This window comes from Pyrus communis, chromosome 9 (genome assembly GCF_963583255.1).
Source record: "Pyrus communis chromosome 9, drPyrComm1.1, whole genome shotgun sequence".
NCBI classification, from domain to species: Eukaryota; Viridiplantae; Streptophyta; class Magnoliopsida; order Rosales; family Rosaceae; genus Pyrus; species Pyrus communis.
In genome coordinates this window covers 24,957,957-24,978,800 of record NC_084811.1, presented here as the reverse complement: position 1 = coordinate 24,978,800, position 20,844 = coordinate 24,957,957, and the positions used below count along the sequence as shown (strand labels likewise).

The window sequence follows — 20,844 nt, the reverse complement described above, 5'->3', positions numbered from 1 at the left end:
TTGAGACTTCACGTATTCCACTTGCACATCCTTTCTTGCAATGCACTCTCTTATGTAGTGATAACGGGTATCTATATGTTTGCTCCTGTTATGGAATACTGGATTCTTTGCTAGGGCTATTGCAGACTTGTTGTCGATATAAATCTCTATTGGTTCTTTTTGCGGCATGCTTAATTCTTTCAGCAAGTTTCTCAACCAAATTGCATGACAGACGCATGCGGTAGCATCTACGTATTCAGCTTCGCAAGTAGATAGTGTGACAATTGGTTGCTTCTTCGACATCCATGTGAATGCAGTGTCTCCCATGAAGAACACAAATCCAGTAGTGCTTTTTCTATCGTCGGAATCTCCTGCCCAATCACTGTCGCTATATCCAGCAAGTTTGTAGTTATCAGAACTTGAATAGAACAAGCCAAAGTTAACAGTACCTTTGAGGTATCGAAGAATTCTTTTGGCGGTCTTCAAATGTGTAGTTGTGGGGTTCTCCATGTGGCGACTGACTAATCTGACGGCATAGAGAATATCTGGTCTTGTGCAAGTCAAGTAGCGCAAGCTCCAACTAGACTTTTGAAAAATGTTGGATCTTCGCTTTCTCCTTTTTCATGCTTGGTTAGTTTGACTCCGCACTCCATTGGCGTGCTTACGGGCTTGTAGTCGTCCATTTTGAACTTTTTTTAGTATCTCTTTTGTGTAGCTTTCTTAGGAGATGAAAATTCCTTCTTCGTTCTACTTAACTTCAATGCCTAGGTAGTATGCCATCAGCCCGATGTCTGTCATCTCGAATTCTTTGGTCATCACTCTCTTGAACTCTTCAAACATGCGTGGATTACTTCCGGTGAAGATTAGATCATCCACATATAAGCACACAATCAAAATATCTCCATCTTTGACTTTGACGTAAAGAGCATGTTCATTAGGGCACTTGGTGATGTTGTTCTCCTAGAAGTACTTATCGATGCGACTATTCCATGCTCTTGGCGCTTGTTTTAACCTATAGAGGGCTTTTTTTAGCTTCAGAAATTTGTCTTCATGCCCTTTGATTTCATAGCCTGACGATTGCTGAATGTAGACTTCTTCTTCAAGGACTCCATTTGGGAAGGCGGACTTCACATCCATTTGTTGAATCTTCCAACTGTTTTGAGCTGCCAAAGAAATTAGTAATCGTATAGTTTCCAACTGAGCAACAGGTGCAAATACCTCATCATAGTCAATTCCGGCTCTTTGACAATAGCCCTTCGCCACTAGTCTCGCCTTGTATCTTTCAACCTCTCCATTGGCATTTTTCTTTGTCTTGTACACCCACTTGACTCCAATGGCTTTGTGTCCTTCCGAAAGAATAGCGAGTTCCCATGTATCATTCTTCTGGATTACTTTAATTTCTTCATCCATTACTTTCCTCCACTTAGTATCTTGCACTGCTTCTTGGAAGTCAACTGGTTCATAATCAGCAAAGAGACAGAAGAAAAGTGTAGGATTATCAAGTCTTTCAGCTACCTCATAGAGATCTCGTATACTTCTTGTGCGTGGTACTTCTCTTTCATTTAGACTCACACTTGACAATGATGATGCTGGTGGATAGCCATGATTGGTTGATATTGGTGAAGCAGGTAGAGTAGTGGATTCTTGTTAAACCTTTATTGTTTGCTCTATCATCCCTTGTTCATTCTTTTCTTCAAACTGAGGAAAGAAGTGAAGATCACCTACATGTAAGCCAAAATCCCATTCTTCTTCTTCATCGAACGTCACGTCTCAACTGATCACCGTCTTCCCATTGTTTGGATTATACAGCTTATAACCTTTTGAATTTGTGTCATAGCCGATGAAGATGAACTTCTCACTTTTGTCATCGAGTTTGGTTTTCCTCTCGTCTGGTACATGTACATGGGCTATGTTTCCAAAAACTCTTAGATGATAAATACCTGGTTTTCTTCCACTCCATGCTTCTTGCGGAGTTTTTCCCCACACACTTCTTGTTGGAGACCGATTGGATAGGTAAACAACACATGCTACAGGTTCTGCCCATAATTCCTTAGGCAATTTCTTGCTTTTGAGCATGCTTCGAGCCATGTCAAGGATGGTTCAATTTTTTCTTTCCGCCACACCATTTTGTTGAGGGGATCTTGGAACTGTCAAAGGTCGAGGAATTCCATTTGCTTCACAAAACTCTTGAAATTCATTTGAAGTGAATTTTCCTCCTCAATCAGATCTCATGGCTTTGATCTTGCAACCACTCTCATTTTCTACAATGGCTTTGAACTTCTTGAATACTCCAAAGACTTTTGATTTCTGCTTCATGAAATACACCCAGGTTTTCCTTGAAAAATCATCAATGAAGAGAAGGAAATAATTATTTTTACCCAAAGAGCTTGGTTTTATTAGACCACACACATCGGTGTGAATGAGCTCGAGTGGCTTCTGGCTCTTGTGGTCGACTCCTTTGGAAAGCTTTTCCTGAACTGTTTCCCAAGTAAACATCCTTCACAAACTTGATCAGGGTGGCTGATACACGGTAAGCCTCTCACCATCTCTTTCATAGATAATAACTCCAATCCCCCAAAGTTAAGATGCCCAAAACGAAGATGCCAAAGCCAAGATATGTCTTTGTAACATATCTTGAGACACTTTTGCAACATCGTTTTGAATGTTCATGGGAAACATCCTATTCTTTGACATTTTTGCCTTGGCAATTAATCTTCCTTTGTCATCTCTAAGAAAAAGGCTATAATTTTCCGTGTGAAAATTAGAACCTTTTTCTAAGAGTTGACCCAAGCTCAAAATGTTGTTTTTCATATTGGGCACATTAGTAGACATTTGAAATTAATTGGTGACTGCCATTTTTCAGGGGAATAAGGATGTTACCTTTTCCTTTTACGGGTATTTTGGATTCATCTCCAAAAGAATCATTGCCACTCACTGATTCATTGAGCTCTACGAAGATGCTTCTTCTTCCACACATGTGGTTGCTGGCATTAGTGTCAAGGTACCATGTATAGTCTTGGTCTCCATCATTGTTCTTGCATGCTAGTAGCACAACGCCATTCTCTTCTTTCTCTTCTTTCACATAATTGACCTTCTCATCAAGTCTATTGTTTGGAGTTCTACATTCCCAAGCATAATGCCCAAACTTTTGACAATTATAACATTGAACTTGAGATTTTTCATACCTTAAGTTTGAGCGTCCTCTTCCACGACCTTTTGTTGACCTTCCTCCTCTTTCGTAGTTGCGATGGTTGTTGAAGTTCCAACTATGTCCACGTCCGCGACCTCGGCCACAACTTCTTTCATACTGGCTTCTCTCGTTGTCGAAGCTTTCTTCTTGCTTCTTTGGTTGGACATGTGTCTTGAGGAGCTGCTCATCATTCCCTTGCCTCTTCTTATGTTTCTCTTCATATGCTTGTAGCGAACCCATTAATTGCTCTATACTAATTTCTTCCAAGTTTTTAATTTCTTCAATCGTCACGACAATGCTCGAATTTGGGGTCCAACGAGCGTAGTATATCTTCTCCATAATTCTAACATCTTCTAACTTTTCTCCGTTTCTTTTTAATTGATTGGAAACGGCTAAGACTCTTGAGAAATAATCAGAGATTGATTCAAACCCTTTCATTTGTAGAGATTTGAACTCACCTCTTAATACTTGAAGACTAACCTTTTTTGCTTGTTCGGCTCCTTTGTAAGAGGTTTGAAGCTTCTCCCATGCTTGCTTGGCAGACGTTGCACTCGAGACCTTCTCAAAGCTAGTGTCATCTAATGCTTGATAGATGAGGTAGAGAGCCATCTTGTCTCTCTTTCTTGAATCTTTCAAACTCTCCTTCGGTTGAGATAGAGTAGCTTCATCTTCTGGCTCAGTGTAGCCTTTCTCCACGACTTCCCAGACATCGTGTGCCCCCAAAAGGGCCTTCATTTTGATACTCCAATTATCGAAGTTGTTGTTGTCGAGCACTGGAACTTGGAAGGCTACCATAGCGTTGCTAGCCATAGCTCTGGTACCACTTTGTTGGGGTTTAAAAATGCTTCACTACTTTGGAGATGTTTATCTCACAAAGGAGAATGTAATGCAACGGACTTTGATAGGCAAGAGAAAGAAAGAACACTCAAAGTGTTATACAAATTTTTTTTATTCTCACACCAACTTAATACAAGAGGAAACACTCAAACACCCTTAAACTAATTCCCTCTTTTTCTCACTTCCTCTGCATTCTTACGTAGCAATACCATCGCGCTATGTATAGCCTTGATTAACCGACTCACCATGTCGGTGGAATTGGACTAAATTCCTCCTAGCCACAAGTTTTGTGGTTCTAGATATTTCTACTTGCAAGCCTACTTAAATATTGCAAGAACTCTCCAGATTTTTTAGTATGCATGCCTAATGCACCGACAACCTTTTGCTAGAATTTTCTAGCACATTTTATGAGTGTTCTATGAGCTGGATCATCTTCTTGGGCCAAGAACAAGATTACAATTCAACAGAATTACATCTTGAGAACATTAGTGCGACAGAAACTATCACCATTGAGATCTCGTCATTGAAAAAGTTACATCTTTCTAATTACTGTAACGAAATTTGCCATATTAATATCTCAGGTGAGAAACTTGAAGACTTAACTATTGCCTGGGTGTTTGATTCACCAAACGAAAATTCCTTAAATATTTGTGCTCCAAATCTTAGGGATTTGAAATGGGTAGGAAATCTGATGAACCGCCTAAAGCTGGGAAAATTAGAACGCTTATTTGCTGCCGGGGTTTTATTGCAGCCCGAAGTAGACGACTCAGACAATGCGTTTGAGGTTCTTTGCAGTTTATGCAGGGCTAAGTGTCTTGTTCTAAAGTACCATAACCTTTTAGCCTGATAATTTTTCTTGGCAAAGACCAACCCTTTCAATTTATTTTTATAACAGTTTCGTTAACTAGATGAAATTCATTTTTATGCTACGTTCTGTCGAGGAACATGAAATTTAGATGTGTTAAACATGCATTTTAAATCTGCAGGCTCCATTTAAGAAAGGATCCAGACAAGCCTTATCATGCGATGCACTCTCGTTGTATCTGAGCATCGGAAGCACTCAAACACATCTCTCGACAACCCTAAATCTAATGTAAGTTATCTGTGCTGCTACTTGCTTCAGTAGCGTATTCACCCCGTTCAAACTGCGTAACCTTATACAGATTTGCTTGTTGCCGTTCCTGCTTTGCAGACATTTGGGTTCAATGTAAAATATTGGAAGATGCAAAATCTTGCTTTTATTGATCAGCTTGCTGTGGTTCTAATGGAATTGAGTTAGCTACGTATGTGCTCGAGTGTGCCCCAGATTTGCAGGAAATGGTCGTACTTTTGTCACCGCAGCATATGGCGAAAGTTACGAGTCTTACAACAACGTTGATGGGATGCAATAAGATTTCCAGTGCCGAAGTTATCATCGGGAAAAGCAACCAAGAGAAGCAAAACATGGGTTTTAATTGCATGTAGATATCACAGCCTCAGTTCTCGGAATTTATCCGGCAATGTTAATTAGCTCTGCTATATACTTGCGTTCGTCTTTGTGCTCTGTTTTAGCAAAGTATCGGGTGGACGATCGATCGTCCGTATCGACTCGATGGAATGCAAGAATTCGTTATCAGGCAAATTTGGGATGGGAATTGCATTATTTGCAGAGATACGAGTAACATGTTTTTTAGGGTATACAACTAACAAGGACGTCCGTCCACATACTCATTCGTAATATAATTAGATTGATATTTTTGGAGAAAGTTGTTTATATTACAAAAAAGTAATTTGAATTGCATAGCCAGAGTGCCTTTGCTTTCCATTTTTCTGAATTATTGTTGCAAAGAGCGACCTGGAATCCTGTATGTAACGCAAAATCAGAAAATATCGCTTGGACATGATCCATGTGTATGCGACTGCTTGTTGCCATGGTAATCGGGTCACGAGCCCTATGACACATGCTGACCAGCCAAGAGACTCGAGCGAGTTACCTCTTCAAGTTTTCCGTCACCTAAAAGGAACACTCGTTTAGCCATCAGTATCGTTTCTAACCGATGGGCAATCACCAGGACCTGTTAATAAGCACAATATCTGATCCATTAAGGTTCAACATATCTGCAAGTAAAAGCACGGAATGTATGCATGCACAGAAACATTATGTGAGATGCAACAGGCAGTGCAGTAAGTGTTTTTTCACTACCATTGCTCAACAAGAAATTTTTTCGTTGTTTCTTTGTTAAAAACAGATGGTAATGGGGTATCGCTGCAGTTGCGCACACACAAACATAACTAGATAAAAGATTGTGCTGCAGTTAAATCAGTTGAAAAATAATAAGATGTGGGAGGAACAGAGGGCATGCTAGGCAGATAGGATGTGCTGATACTTACCGTATGATTTTCCATCAAGCGTTGGACAGCTTCTCGGACCAACAACTCAGACCTGCTATCTAAAGCAGAAGTGGCTTCATCCAAAATCAATATAGAAGAATTCTGATAGAGTGCCCGTGCAATAGCTAGTCTGCATTCGAGGAGATAGAACAGAGAAGATTATTAACAAACTTTTGGAGTATTTAACATGTAAATCACCATATTCAATGTGAGCTTTTTTTTTCGGCTGAACCTAGCAATCATACTAAACATCAACATTTGGATCGTGGTTGCTTCACCTTTGCTTCTGACCTCCACTCAAACTTGAGCCTCTCGGTCCTATGTTGGTTTCGTACCCTTCAGGGAGCTTTCTAATAAATTCATCTGCATTTGCAGTTCTCGCTGCATCCTTGACCATTTTCATGTCAATATTTGTCATGAGATCCTTATACCCAATATTTTCAGCGACTGTTCCTGAAAATAGTGTCTAACAAAGACAAAGTTCATTGTATTATTATTTGAAATAATAATACAAACAGCGTGAGATAATTGAAAAACTTTTTACTCAAATCATTATAAGCATAGAAGTAGATAGAAGATTTTGTGTGTTAGCCCTAATAACGAAATTTTATTGTTTCTTTTGTGAAAAAAAAGAAAGAGAGACACCAAAAGATATAGATATAAGTCACTCACGATATCCTGAGAAACGAGGCCAACGTGTCTCCTTAAACTTGTCAACTTGACGTCTTGGATGCTGTGGTTATCAATAAGTATACAACCTGTAAAACAAGAAAAACCCATATGGTGCCTCCAGATTTAATATGCAGATTCATAAATGAACAAGAAAATGCTCATGGCAGCAGAATCGATAATCATAATTCCAAAGAGCTCACCGGATAAAGGATCATAAAGTCGAAGAAGTAATTTTGCAAGGGTTGTCTTTCCTCCTCCAGAGGGCCCAATGAAAGCAACTGTCTCTCCAGCTTTAATATGCAGATTCAATCCATTCAAAACATAAGGCATATTGTCCCCGTATTTAAATGATACATCACAAAATTTGACCTCTCCAGTAACGCGGTCTAAATCAACAGCATCTGGTTTCTCCTTTATCTGTGTTCAGGAATAAATGATAGATGTCAAAGCAGCATGAATAACAACTACACTGAACGATCACAATGTTGAGTTAAAAAGTAGAGTTAAGCATCTAGTCAAAGGCACAAAATAATGATTTTTATATATTTACAGAAAGAGCATTCGTATTGCACTGGCGTAGAACTAATCTCAACAAATTTTATGTGTTTATGTATCTGAAACAGATAATTACACCAAAGATTCTCCACTTGAGTCTTTTGTTTAGGAAAAAAATTACCATCGATTTGAACCTGGTCAATTCAAACAAGCGTTCAATAGCTGGTTCTCCTTGCTTCAACTCATTGTATGCTTTTCCAACACCCTGCGCGATTCTTTAGATTCAGATTGATAACTTAAGACAGCTCCTCAACAGCTGAACAATAATAATAAATACAGAATGATTAGGAAATCAGCTTCAGACAACTGCAGCAAATTATTTACATCTCATAAGTGGACCAAAGCAGACTAAGTTAATAGTGTCAATTGAATTTCAAGAAACGTGAAATGAAGGACATAAAATAATTCTCCGAAATCCTATAAAAAATAATATTGCTCCAAAATATTAAGAAACCTAAAAAGACAATTTCCACATATCAGTAACCAAGTTATAAAAAAAGCTATGGAATACGATTAAAACCTGCAAACTGAGTTAAGAAGGCTATGTCACATAATATTACCTGAATTGGCTCAACTAGAAAAACCAATGCCGTTACAAATGAAACCATGTCACAGCTGTCAAAAGTGCCGCGAGAAAACACCAGTGAACCAGCACACAACACAAACAACACTCCAAAATATATAATCTGTGTTATCTGAGGAATAAGCGCCTTCATGTTCTTCTTTTCCAAATGTGCAGAGAGGTCAGCGTGGGCAAACTTCCTAAACCTAGCATTCTCACACAACTCAGCATTGTTTGCTTTCACAAAAAGAATTGCAGGGAGGACCTGCAACGCAATAATATAAGAACTAATCACGATCCGCCAGCCAATGACGAAGAAACTCCAACAAAGACGCGCATGCGCAGAAACCATAATGTTAATGCAAGAAAGAGAGTTGAGCACTCATGGAAGTATATTGTATGGAGCAGGGTTATAATATAAGATATAGTGTATACCTCATTGAGATACGCTGAGAGAGCAGCAATGGTAAGTTGGGCCTTGTTAGATATCTTTCGGAGCTTCACACCGAGACGGACAATGACAAGAGCCATACATGGAATCACCTACCCATACTCCAAACCACAAAAGAGAATCAAACCACACTCAACCAAGAGCACAGTAACTTTACGTGAACTAAACAAAGTTACCAACTTAATTACCAGAGCTGAAATCAAAGACAGCAAAGGGCTGATAGACAACATCTGCGCAGCCATTGCTAACAACTGCAGAGCACTGGGTACAATGGTCTGCCATTCACAAAACCAATCAGAACCCACATAATCAACAAACATTTGGTAGGTGCTTCACCAAAAAGCGCTTCTACGACCAAAAACACTTGTCAACTTTTCTGCTAGGCGCAGTTAGATTGTAAGAGCTTTTAGCCCCTTCAAAAGCAGTCCCAAACAGGTCCTAATAGTCGTTTTGTGAATAAAATCAATCATAGTACTTTACTCACATTGAGAAGAGCATAGACAGTGTCAGCAACATCCGCCGCCTCAGCAGTGATCCTATAAGCTACGTCTCCACTCGAAACACCGCCGGAGCCTTCAAAAAACCCCAAGTCACTCCCCAGAAACCTTTCAAACACTTCAGCCCGAACCCGGTAAACGGCGCTGAGCGCTGCGTCCCAGAGAAACGCCTGCTGCCAGTACACGGCAACAAGCCTGGCGAGCACCAAGACCCCCACGGCCAAGCCCTCGTTTCTCAACGCGGCGGGGTCCAAATTTCCGATAAAGGCTGAGAATTTGCCCATTTTGGTGACGGTTTTCGAAAGGGAGTAGACGGAGACGAGGCTGCAGAACCAGCCGAGGAGGATTGGGCGACGGTGGGAGAGAATGTATGGTTTGAGGGAGGTGATGGAGTGGAGGGTTTGAGAGAAAGGGTGGCGCTTTGTGGGGTTTGGTGTGGTGGTGGGGAGGAGGGAGGGAACATTTGTGGAATTATGGGATTTGAGGAGTGGGAGTTTGGGTTTGGGGAGAGGGGAAAGTACGTGTTGGGGTTTGAGGTGGAGATGGAGGTGGAGGAAGAGAGGCGGAGGTGGAGGAGGTTTCAGAGAAATTAAAAACATTTTTGGGCATTTTTTGAGGAAGAAGAAGGTTGTTCGTTGGCCTTCAGGTTCAGCTCCAAACTTGAGGCTCACTTTCGGGACACGGAAATAACTGTGCACTTTTGTTCATAACCGTGCTAAAAACGTATAAGTTTAAATTTTGAAATTTATATTTATTAAATACATGGATATCGAAATTTAAATTCATTTAACGAAGAAAAATAGAATGATGATATTTAAAAATAAACAGAATAATGAACATTACCATCATTTGAAGATGAGCAAAAATATTCTTCAAAAATAAACACAACTGTAAAATTTTATTCCACGTCTTTATTCTATTGGTACGAGAAAACACGTGCATAACATGTTTATTCTCCCCTTTTAAACTTCTAATGCCACGAAATTACATCACTTGCTCTAGCCCAAATGTACTCTCTATCGTTATTGAGAACAATGTTTTTTGACAAGTCGGTATTCTTTTTTTTTAAGGTAATAAATATTCTATTAATCAAATATATCAAGAAGCATTATCGATTAATATAATTTTATGATTACAAATGCAACAAAAAGACAATACAAAACCTATCACACATAACCACATCGAACCAAACTAGAAGATACGCTCACAAGAACAAAATCTTGAAACACTTTGTGATGAACTTACAAAAGATGATGCTCACGAAGATAAAATCTTGAAACATTTTATTTAACATTCTTAAAAAATTAAAAAATTAAAAAACAACAACAACAACAACAAAAATTAAGGAACACTGCGTTAGATTTCATGTTTCCTTACATAACTCATACAATGTATAGTTGATAGAGAATTACCAAATCCACATCAAATTATCCGAAAAGTAGTTACTACCATGCAAGTTCCCTCATTCCAAAATAACACTAGAACAACAGAAGCAACGGAAGGGGCTGGAAATTTTTCCCATTGCTTCTACATCGCCCGGGCTTCGAAGTTCATTTCTCTCTCAATTTCTTGGTTAGGGCAAATATCGCCCCGACGACAGCCACAACCATAGCCGAGATTATAACGCTTGTCTTGACCGTCTGCGCTGCGTCTTTCTTCTCCTTCTCCTTCTCCTTCTCCTGCTTCCTCTCTTCAGCCTCTACTTTGTCCTTGAAGATGATAAGGGCAACATTATTCGCAAGACTGCACTACATATATATGAGAGGCACAAAAGAATAACAAGGTTTCCGACTTTTTTTTATTTAATTTGGTTGCTAAAAGTGTTCGTGTTAGCTTGAAATGTGTTGTTAAGTGGTTCTAAGGTTCACTAACAAAGAGCTTGACATGTAAGATTCAATAGTTGTCTAACATGGCATCAGAGCTTTGGTTACTGAAGATCATAGGATCAAACTGTCAACCGCATCACTTGCTTATCACTTTTTGATAAAACGATTTCCTACTCTGTAAACTTGCAATCCTCTCCTTACTTTCATGTTTTTTTACACGAAAGAAAAACTACATCCATTCGAAAACTACATCTAACCAAATACAATCAGAGGACTGCTGATGCCCAAAATTGGCTAAAGCATTAACCGTGAAGTGCAACATAGTATTCAGTTATCAACAGCATCACAGTAAGGTGAGAAGTGCAAGCCTACAAAATATGATTGCGGAAATCATTAGGTACTCAAGTATGATTGTATATACAAAAGAACTGGTTACAAACTTTTAATAAAAACGTACGAAGACCAAAAGTAAAAATCAACAATAAGCGGGATATAAAACACGTTTTGGGCTCCCTCTATTAAGTCCTAGATTTCCCGAGTTTTATTTTTTATTAAAAGTTTGTGGTTCCCTGTTTGTATTTGACAATACAAAAATTCAGGCGTTCAAAAAAAATATCACCTTAATTTCCTTCGAGGTAGTTACTAGAGATGATCCACTGTCTTCCTCAAAGTTCTTGTTTTCGCCTGGATTCAATTCTGCATCCACATTAGCCGCTGGAAATGTCGAATCCGCCATTTTTTTTTCCAAACGATAAAGAGTTCGTTCTTCCTTTCAAGTTATTGCTTTTCTTTCTTTGTTTCTATGGCCGTAGGAAGGGAGGCAGGAGAGAGAAAATGTAAGGCAAGGACACGTGTCAGTACCTTTTCTTAAAGAACACGTGGTGAGTTCTTTAGGTTGAGCTGCAACGGTTTGTCATGTTTTTCTGGGTCTTTTAGGTTAACCAACCTACTTTTTTGTTTTGTGCTAAACCGTCCGTCAAAACCTCCGTGATCCACATTTAGAGGGCGCGGGAGCGAAATCTCGAGTGCTGATGTAGTGTGGGCCCCACAGACATTAACAGCATCACGATCATAAATCTCACATGCACATGAATGACTGACCGCAATATATTTAAGAGCGTTGCAACCGCAATGCATGAATTTCTCATTAATACAACGATAGATTGCGTACAGAAAAGTGAATATACAATGAGCTTGATACATTGCCTGCTGCAGGAACATCAACTCTCACAAAGTACAGCGATCACGAAGAATATGCATTATACTTGTGCAGTCCGTGTAAAATACCAAGAGCTCGCATCTCATTGACCTGAACTCCCCTTTGCTATGCTCGCTCAGTTCCCGCCTCCGAAACCACGAGGACCGGGCCGAGATGCCGAGCCAACAAACTGCTTCCTTGAATCAGATCGTCGCTTCCGCCTTGCAGTGCCGGGAGGAGCCTGACAAAGGAAGGATCCCAAACAGTAAAACATGTATCCACCAAGCAACAACAGTCTATGATAAATGCACAAAAAATGGTAAGTACGAAAATGGCAAAACTAGAAGGCAGAGACATGTTCTACAGTTCAATGGCATGGCGTATGAATTACAGAGAGCGCATAAAAGTAACGGAAAGTAAAGCACCTTTTGTTCAGTTTTGAGAGATTCTTCAAGATTGTTCAGTGCAGGTATAGATCCACCTTCCATTACACCCATTAGATTCTTCATACGAACTCGCATTTGGAAGAGTTGAGCAACAAGTTGGCTCACCTGATATTGTCATCAATGAGAACATTACGGTTATACGTCACAGTTGATTGTAAAAATGTGTGTGCGTGTGTGTTCAACATCTGCAATCCGCCTTTATGGGGAAGCTAATATGACGAGATGTGAAACGTAGGTAGCCATTGCACATACCTGCTGCTCTGTTTTCCCGGACTCTTGAGCAACTCTTTTTCTCCTGGTTGAAGATTCTGCCAACAACTCTGGCTTCTCCCTTTCCTCTGTGATCAAAGATGAGAATCAGAAAGCCAAATTTAACCCACATCGCACCATGAAGCATCTTAAGTATCATCATTAAATGGTAGTTTGAATAAATCAAGAGGAATAAAATACCAGGGGTCATCACTTCAATCATTGCTTCCATAATCTTCAGACTCTTCTCTGCTTCTCGAATTTGTGCAGGGGTAACCTGTTCGGTCAGACAAATTGGAAAGTTCAAGAATTAGATACAACCAAAAAAAAGAAGCCACTGGATCTCAGCAACTATCAAATTTCAGGTCATAAGTAAACACGGAGAATAGCGACCAAACAGGCTTTCATACTTTGCCCATTCCAGGGATCATTCCAAGAACACGAGTCATGGAACCCATGCGTGCAACAGCACGAGTTTGCTTCAGGAAATCGTTGAAATCGAACTTTGCACTCATTATCTTCTTTTGCAAGTCTTCGGCATCTTCTTGTTTCATCTATAGTGACAACTCAATCAGAACTATATTCATATAAATATTCAGGGAATCTGTGGTGGAATTTACAAAGGGGGAAAAACCCCACTTACAACTTCTTGCGCCTTCTCCACAAAAGAGAGAACATCTCCCATTCCTAATATGCGTCCTGCCATACGGTCAGGGTAAAAAGGTTCAAGGTCCTCCATCCTCTCTCCTCGCCCGACAAGCTTGATTGGCTTTCCTGATACCTGCCATTAACTCAATATTAGAAAATTACAGAAAAGTATTTTCAGAAGCTTAACTATTTTTGCAAGAAGAGATGCTTCAAAATGCAATACTGCGTACTCAGAATGCTAAAAGGAATGCAAACATCTTATAGTGTACAAGGTATTGTTACACTCCAAGCATAATTTGAAAATAAAATTCTTGATAAATTATACAAACATTCTTTTCGAGATTTTCAAATCATTGTTTGTACCACAAATGCTTACCTTTAGCTTCGCATTCCCTTAAAATTTATAATGAATAACAAATGGGGCAGAACAAATGAGATTACTGTGACAAAAGTAAGGCAACAACGGGCAAACCTCTTTAACACTCAAAGCTGCTCCACCTCTAGAATCGCCATCTAGCTTTGTTAAAATAGCTCCAGTAATCCCAATCTCTACGTTGAATGTCGTGACTAAAGCTGCAAACTCAAAGAAAATAGTCAGCCTACTTGTAGGAAAAATCATACTTCCTTTTGTAGCATAGCAACATTACATTTTTTAACAATTGGTAACCGCAATTGCACCAGATGTGTATTTCAAGTTTTGAATGCACTAAGAACATCGAATGGCATGCAAAATAATCACAATATGATTCAAATCAACAACTGTGTCTATGAATCTCATAATTCAATTCAGATGGGTATGAATTTGGTACTTTATCTCGAACATTATGTAGTGCAACCAATTTCCAAACTCTTATGCGTACATTAAACTACGAAAACAAATACGACAGTAAAAACATGTTTGTTTTGCTTCTCTGTCTAGTTTTTGCAGCAATAACCGAAGAAAGGAAAAGAAAGTTCTGTATAATTGGGTGATTAAACTTGAAAATAAACTCAAAAAAATTGAACTACAAGTCTGAAATCGGAATACCTGCAGCTTCTTGGCCAGTCATGGCATCCACAACAAGCAAAACTTCTGTGGGGTTCAATACCCGCTTAACTTCTTTCAACTCATCCATCATTCCTTTGTCTATCTGTTAAACGGAACAAACGAAAACATAAAGAAAATCCAGCCAAGAGTTAATATAACCCAGCAGTCGTTCACAAGATACCATCACAAAACTAACTAATAATATGTAGAAGAGTTACCTGAAGTCTTCCAGCAGTATCCATTATTACTACATCTATGTTCTTCTATTTGGCCTCCGCTAAACCTTGCCTAGCTATTTCTGAAGGTTTAGTGTCAGTCCCTGCTGTATATACAGGCACTTTTACCTGTTACAAGCTATAACTTTAACATAAGAATGAACGCGAACCAAAAATTTAGAACATAAGAGTCACTGGAAATGTAAAGCCGCTCACTTCATTGGCAATGAAACTTGTATACCTGTTCACCTAAAATTACAAGTTGGTCAATAGCAGCAGGTCTGTATACATCACCAGCGACAAGCATAGAACTCTTCCCCTGTGAACGGTGTATGTCACCAGGTCAGAAAACGGAAAAAGTAAACTTTGCACAGCTCCAATGCATATAATAATGGTACAGAAAGAGGGATATGCTTGTGGAAACCAGTTTCTTAAGGTAGTTAGCCAATTTTGCGCATACAGTCGTCTTCCCAACTCCTTGTAAGCCAGCCAACAAAATAACAGTGGGACCAGATTTTGCAAAGGTAAGTTCAGACACCTCTCCACCCATCAGTTTTACTAGCTCATCATTCACAATCTGAAAGAAGCCACAATCGACTCATTAGAAATCAACGCTCAACATAAACTACCTAGCTTTTCGTTGAAATGAGCAAGAGAATGCTGTATCGTTATATAGCATGCGAAGTTACCTTGACCAATTGCTGATCTGGCTTCACTCCTCGAATAACCCCGACACCAACAGCCTGGTCACTGACAGCTTGCACAAACCTTCTTACAACAGGAAGGCTCACATCAGCTTCCAAAAGGGCCCTCCTTATATCTCTCATAGGCTCCGCAATATTCTCCTTAGTCAAAACCTCTGCAGTACAAAAACACAGTAATCAGTGTGATCATGCTGTGGAATTTTAAAGGGGTTTTTTTTTTTTACATAGAAGCCCGTGATAACATTACACTTTAGAGAAAAACACTTCAAGGCCAATACTTGAGAAAGAAAAAAAGAAAAAAAATAAAAAAATCATGCCAACCCTTCAACCGGAGAAGCGCGTCAATGAAATTCCACAACTAAGTATCAATTAGAAAATGACAATGCGACTCGTTGAAGGGTTTTTTTCCCTCTCCAATTGAACTCTATAAGAGCTCATTTGGGACTGCTATTATAGGAAGCACTTTTGCTGATACGTGCTTCTTCTAAAGGTGCTTTATTATTTTTAAGCATGCAAAAAAAACTTTATTAAAAAATTAAAAATCCAAGTGCTTCCTGACAAAACACTTGGAACTTGGAAGTGCTATCTAAAGAAGCACATAGCAAGTGCTTCTTCAGAAAGCGCTTCTAGCATTTAATAGTGCTTTTGGTTGTTAAAAAACACTATTAGCCCTTCAGGAAGCAATCCCAAACAAGTGCTTTTTAATAGAACTCACTTGACCCTAGAAAATTTGATTCAAAATTTTGAAATGCATAAGGAGTAAAAGTGCAAAAGAAGTAAAACCTTCGCCTTTGAGCTTGCTCCAAGCCGATTCGAGCCCGCTCGTCAACTGGCCAAACATTTCAGCCCTCACAATCCCCCGCAACTCCTTTCGAGTAATCACAACTTGCTTGGAATTCACCCAACCCCATATCTCTCTCTAACAACAATTCACCAAACACAAATTTATCAACATACAAAAAAAAAAAGTACGAAGCTTTCATTGCCGATTCCAAATTCCAAACTAATTTCCCTCGTTTTCTCGGAAGGCAAACAAGATTTAAGGACTTACAGTGAACAAGTTTCTAGAAGTGAGCCAAGCGGGGTTGCGCGGAGCTGTCCAGGAAGAGCCCAGCTTGGCTGTTGGACTCCTCGCCCCCGCGTACTTGGAATCGGAGAAGCGTCTGCTGGTGGACACGGAATGCGACGTCGCAGAAAAGTGGCGGGATGCAACGGTCGAGAAATGTACGGCTTCCATCGCCGTTAAGATTTTTCTTTTTTCTGCTTTTTCGGGCCAAAGCTGATTACTCTATCCATGTCTGTTATCTTCTAGTTAGATGGGTGATAAGGTGCTTCGCGCACCAACGCAATTACCGTAGACCCTCAGTATCACGTCCCCATCGATCACGTAGAGCAACGTTTTGAATTGAATTATATTTTGTAAACGTAGTGTTACCTAAATAACCATTTTTACTTCTTACACGCCTGTCATAATTTTCGACTGTCTGATCAAATAAATTGAAAAAGATCAAAGACAAAAAAATAATAAGAGTACATGAAAAGTAAAAATATATGTGTGAATAACACTATCTTTTTTGTAATTTAGCAATTGTCTTCAACTCACTAGCAGCAGAACCAGAAACTTTGGGTAGCAAGCGATTTTGTGATGTTCCAGATTTCTATTTCATTTTAGTGGATTATTATTAGAGCAACTCCACCCCTATCCACTTTGTGCCAGCACCCAGCCCATTTATCCACTTAATTGAACAGTAACAGACTCAATGAACAGTAATAGGCCAAAGCATCTCCACCCCAAAAAAAAATGTGCTGGCACCTAGTCTAAAAATGCGCTGGCACAAACGATCTCCACCCCTACAAAATGCGCTGGCACCCAGTCCATTTAAAATATTAAATAATTTTTTTATAAAATAATAAAAAAAAAATAGTTTTAATTTCGGATAGGATTTTTAACCAATCTCGTCACGCCACGTGTCATTATCCGAACGTACTATTTTTTTAATAGATTTCCGCTAAGATTTTCAACCAATCCCGACAACCCACGTGTCACTTCCTGTTTACAATAATTTAGGCAAGATTTCGATAAGATTTTTAACCAATCTCGTCACGCCACGTGTCATTATCCGAACGTACTATTTTTTGAATAGATTTCCGCTAAGATTTTCAACCAATCACGTAGTGCCACGTGGCATTGTCCAGAACCTCATCTTCTTTTTTTTTGTCCATATAAACCCTACATCCCTACATCCATCCTCACACTAAACTCAATCCTTTTTTTTAGCTCAGAATTCTTCTTTATCGTTTTCAAATCTTGAGTTCTTACAATGTCTTCTTCAAGGAGAGCGTATAAACAGTTGCAAGAGCAGCAGAAAAGGTTGTTGGCACAACAGGAAGAATTGGTCAATCTTGACCAAGATGGAGGTGGAGATGAGGTATTCGCAATGGAGGAGGATGAGGATGATCACCATAGAAGGCGGAGGGCCTCACATTCCCGCCGTATCATGCAAGCTATGGGTCAGATAGCCAAACCCGAACGTGCGGCAAACATCGATAGAAGAAGGGAAAGACGAGGTAAAGATCTCTTGGAAGATTATTTTATTCCCAACAGCGTTTACCCTGATCATGTTTTTAGACGTCGTTTTAGAATGCAACGAAGTTTGTTCGCTAAAATCATGAGTGATGTTTGCAACCATGATCCATATTTTGTGCAAAAAGAGGATGCTTTTCATGTGCTAGGTCTTCTTCCTGAGCAAAAAATTACGGCTGCCTTGCGAATGCTTGCATATGGAGCATCTGCAGATCAAGTGGATGAGATCGCAAGGATGGGAAAAACAACAGTTCTGGAGTCCCTGATTCGGTTTTGCTCTGCAATTGAAGCCCTCTACACCAATGAGTACCTTCGGCAACCCACGCCAAGGGACATGCGAAGGCTTCTGAGGAAGGGTGAGATGCGAGGCTTCCCTGGCATGATTGGAAGCATCGACTGCATGCACTGGACATGGAAAAACTGTCCAAGTGCGTGGCAAGGAGCTTATGGCGACAGAAAATGAGCTAAAAGCATCATTTTGGAAGCGGTGGCTTCTTTTGATACATGGATTTGGCATGCTTTTTTTGGTGTTCCAGGAGCTCAGAATGACCTAAATGTCCTTGCCCAATCTCCAGTGTTTGACGAACTGCTACAAGGGCGTGGGCCGAGATGCACATATTGGGTTAATGGTACTAAATACGAGGGACCATACTACCTTGCAGATGGTATTTACCCAAGGTGGTCAACATTTGTCAAAACAGTGCCACACCCGCAGAGTGAAAAAGATAAACACTTCGCAAAGTGTCAAGAAGGGTGTAGGAAGGATGTCGAGCGTTGTTTTGGCATCCTGCAAGCTCGTTGGGCCATTGTCAGGAGTGCAGCTAGAATGTTTGATGTCGAGGCTCTTCGATCCATCATGATGACGTGTATTATTCTTCACAACATGATTGTTGAAGACGAGTATGATTATGATGCCGTCGATGAATACGAGCCGGATCCGATGAACAACTCAAGAACACAAATCTACTATGCTCATGACCGGACCGAAGATCCCGTGCAACACGAGCCGTTGGAACGGGATGGACGTTACAATGAATTGATCGTTCAACGATACACTTCATTGCAAGAGCCATACTGGCACATAGCCCGCCAGAATGACTTGATTGACCATCAGTGGAGATTGCACGAAGGCGAAGATAATTAAAATAAGGCTTGTGGTTGAAGAATAAAGTGTATTGTTTTTTAAGTGATCTTATTTAGTGTGTTTGCTTTTTTTTTTTAAGTTTAAATGGTGAGGTTATGTAATTTTATTTGGTGTTTTAAGTTTAAATGGTGAGGTTATGTAATTTTAAGTTTAAATGGTGTTTTAAGTTTAAATGGTGTTTTATGTAATTTTATTTGGTGTTTTAAGTTTAAATGGTGTTTTAAAGTTCTAAAAATAAATAAGAAATTAAATAAAGTTCTAAAAATAAATAAGAAAATAAATAAGAAATTAAATAAAGTTCTAAAAATAAATAAGAAATTACATAAGAAATTAAATAAAGTTCTAAAAATAAATAAGAAATTACATAAGAAATTAAATAAAGTAGTACAAATAAATGCGAAATTATACAAAGTCTGTGGAGTTAGGATATGTGGTGCTAGGATCTTGGTTGCTAGGATTTCTGTAGCTGGAACCCCCTTGACTTGTTTCGGCATCTCTTGCACGTCTCCTTCGCACAACATCTCTTTTTTCTGATGTCCAAAAATATTTTGAATTCGGAGACAGTCCTACTAGAGACTTGTTCATAGTGTCACGATCTGTTTGAGCCATCCTTTCTTCTCTAAGCATCTCATTCTCTCGATGAAGTGCTTCTCTAATCATCTCGTTCTCTCGATTAACTATTTCTCTTTGTCTCTCAGACGCCGCATCACGAGCCTCAGTAGCTGCAATAATTGTTGCCACAGCAGTAGCTTTTTCCTCATCTCTAGCCTTTTCCCATGCCATGTTCATTTCACCTTGACGAGTAAGTTCCTCCATATATTTAGTGTAGTCATTTTTGGAAGAACTACCTTTTTTCTTTGATGCCTTTTTACCTTGAGGCCTGAGGGACTGACGAGTCGGTTGGGTCTCTGGCACTTGTTCAGGTATCTCTTCCGTGTCTTCAAATGTGTTGGCTTCTTGTTCGGCTGTGTCTGCTTCTGGCGAACTGTGTAGACCCATACCGTGCATGACAACTTCTGGACCGGTTGCCACAATTTGGTATTTAGGGCAATCTTTGACAATTTGCCAACATTCCCATTTGTTGAATGATTTGTTATGGTTCTTTGCATTGTAGAATGCTTGTGCTTGTAGTGTCTATAAAAATTACATAAAAATTACATAAGAATTGTGGAATGCATAAAAATTATATAAAAATTACATAAAAATTACATAAGTATTTGGAATGCATATTACATAAGAAATTACATAAGAAATTAAATAAGAATTGTGGAATGCATAAAAATTATATAAAAAGTACATAAAAATTACATAAGTATTTGGAATGCATATTACATAAAAATTACATAAGAAATTAAATAAGAATTGTGGAATGCATAAAAATTATATAAAAAGTACATAAAAATTACATAAGTATTTGGAATGCATATTACATAAAAATTACATAAGAAATTAAATAAATTAAAATAATCACATCGGGTGGAATGCATATAAATAAATAAAAATATTGTTACCTCATCCGCTAAACTTGTCCCACTACGCAAATTACCAGAAGCATGAGAGAGGGCGTTTTTCCAACAAGTAAAGGATGCGTTGAGTTTTTTCCAACGACCTTGAAGACCTTGACTAGATCTGGCATCTTTTCCATGTACATCTTTTCCATGTACATCGTTGAACGATTTCGTAATTTTAC

At 39.1% G+C, this 20,844-nt stretch overlaps 3 protein-coding genes across 3 annotated transcripts; all 3 read right to left on the bottom strand.

Moving 5' to 3' along the window:
* Nucleotides 1-5,716: 5,716 nt before the first annotated feature.
* Nucleotides 5,717-9,784, bottom strand: LOC137745883 (ABC transporter B family member 29, chloroplastic). The gene is made up of 10 exons (XM_068485917.1): nt 9,101-9,784; nt 8,805-8,891; nt 8,601-8,708; nt 8,164-8,430; nt 7,725-7,808; nt 7,249-7,465; nt 7,049-7,134; nt 6,655-6,842; nt 6,377-6,506; nt 5,717-6,060 (listed from the first exon to the last, which is right to left on the bottom strand). The coding sequence occupies exons 1-10, from the start codon at nt 9,710-9,712 to the stop codon at nt 5,938-5,940; spliced, it is 1,902 nt and encodes a 633-aa protein (XP_068342018.1). The 5' UTR covers nt 9,713-9,784; the 3' UTR covers nt 5,717-5,937.
* Nucleotides 9,785-10,663: 879 nt separating this feature from the next.
* Nucleotides 10,664-11,675, bottom strand: LOC137744569 (uncharacterized). The gene is made up of 2 exons (XM_068484351.1): nt 11,559-11,675; nt 10,664-10,861 (listed from the first exon to the last, which is right to left on the bottom strand). The coding sequence occupies exons 1-2, from the start codon at nt 11,673-11,675 to the stop codon at nt 10,664-10,666; spliced, it is 315 nt and encodes a 104-aa protein (XP_068340452.1).
* Nucleotides 11,676-12,049: 374 nt separating this feature from the next.
* Nucleotides 12,050-16,832, bottom strand: LOC137745217 (signal recognition particle subunit SRP54, chloroplastic). The gene is given in 14 exon segments (XM_068485134.1): nt 12,050-12,378; nt 12,563-12,688; nt 12,836-12,921; nt 13,034-13,109; nt 13,243-13,386; nt 13,476-13,613; nt 13,953-14,053; nt 14,508-14,610; nt 14,726-14,851; nt 14,964-15,041; nt 15,147-15,299; nt 15,412-15,581; nt 16,210-16,345; nt 16,478-16,832. Coding segments are annotated over 14 exon segments (1,728 nt in total). The 5' UTR covers nt 16,664-16,832; the 3' UTR covers nt 12,050-12,273.
* Between the last annotated feature and the right edge of the window lie 4,012 nt (nt 16,833-20,844).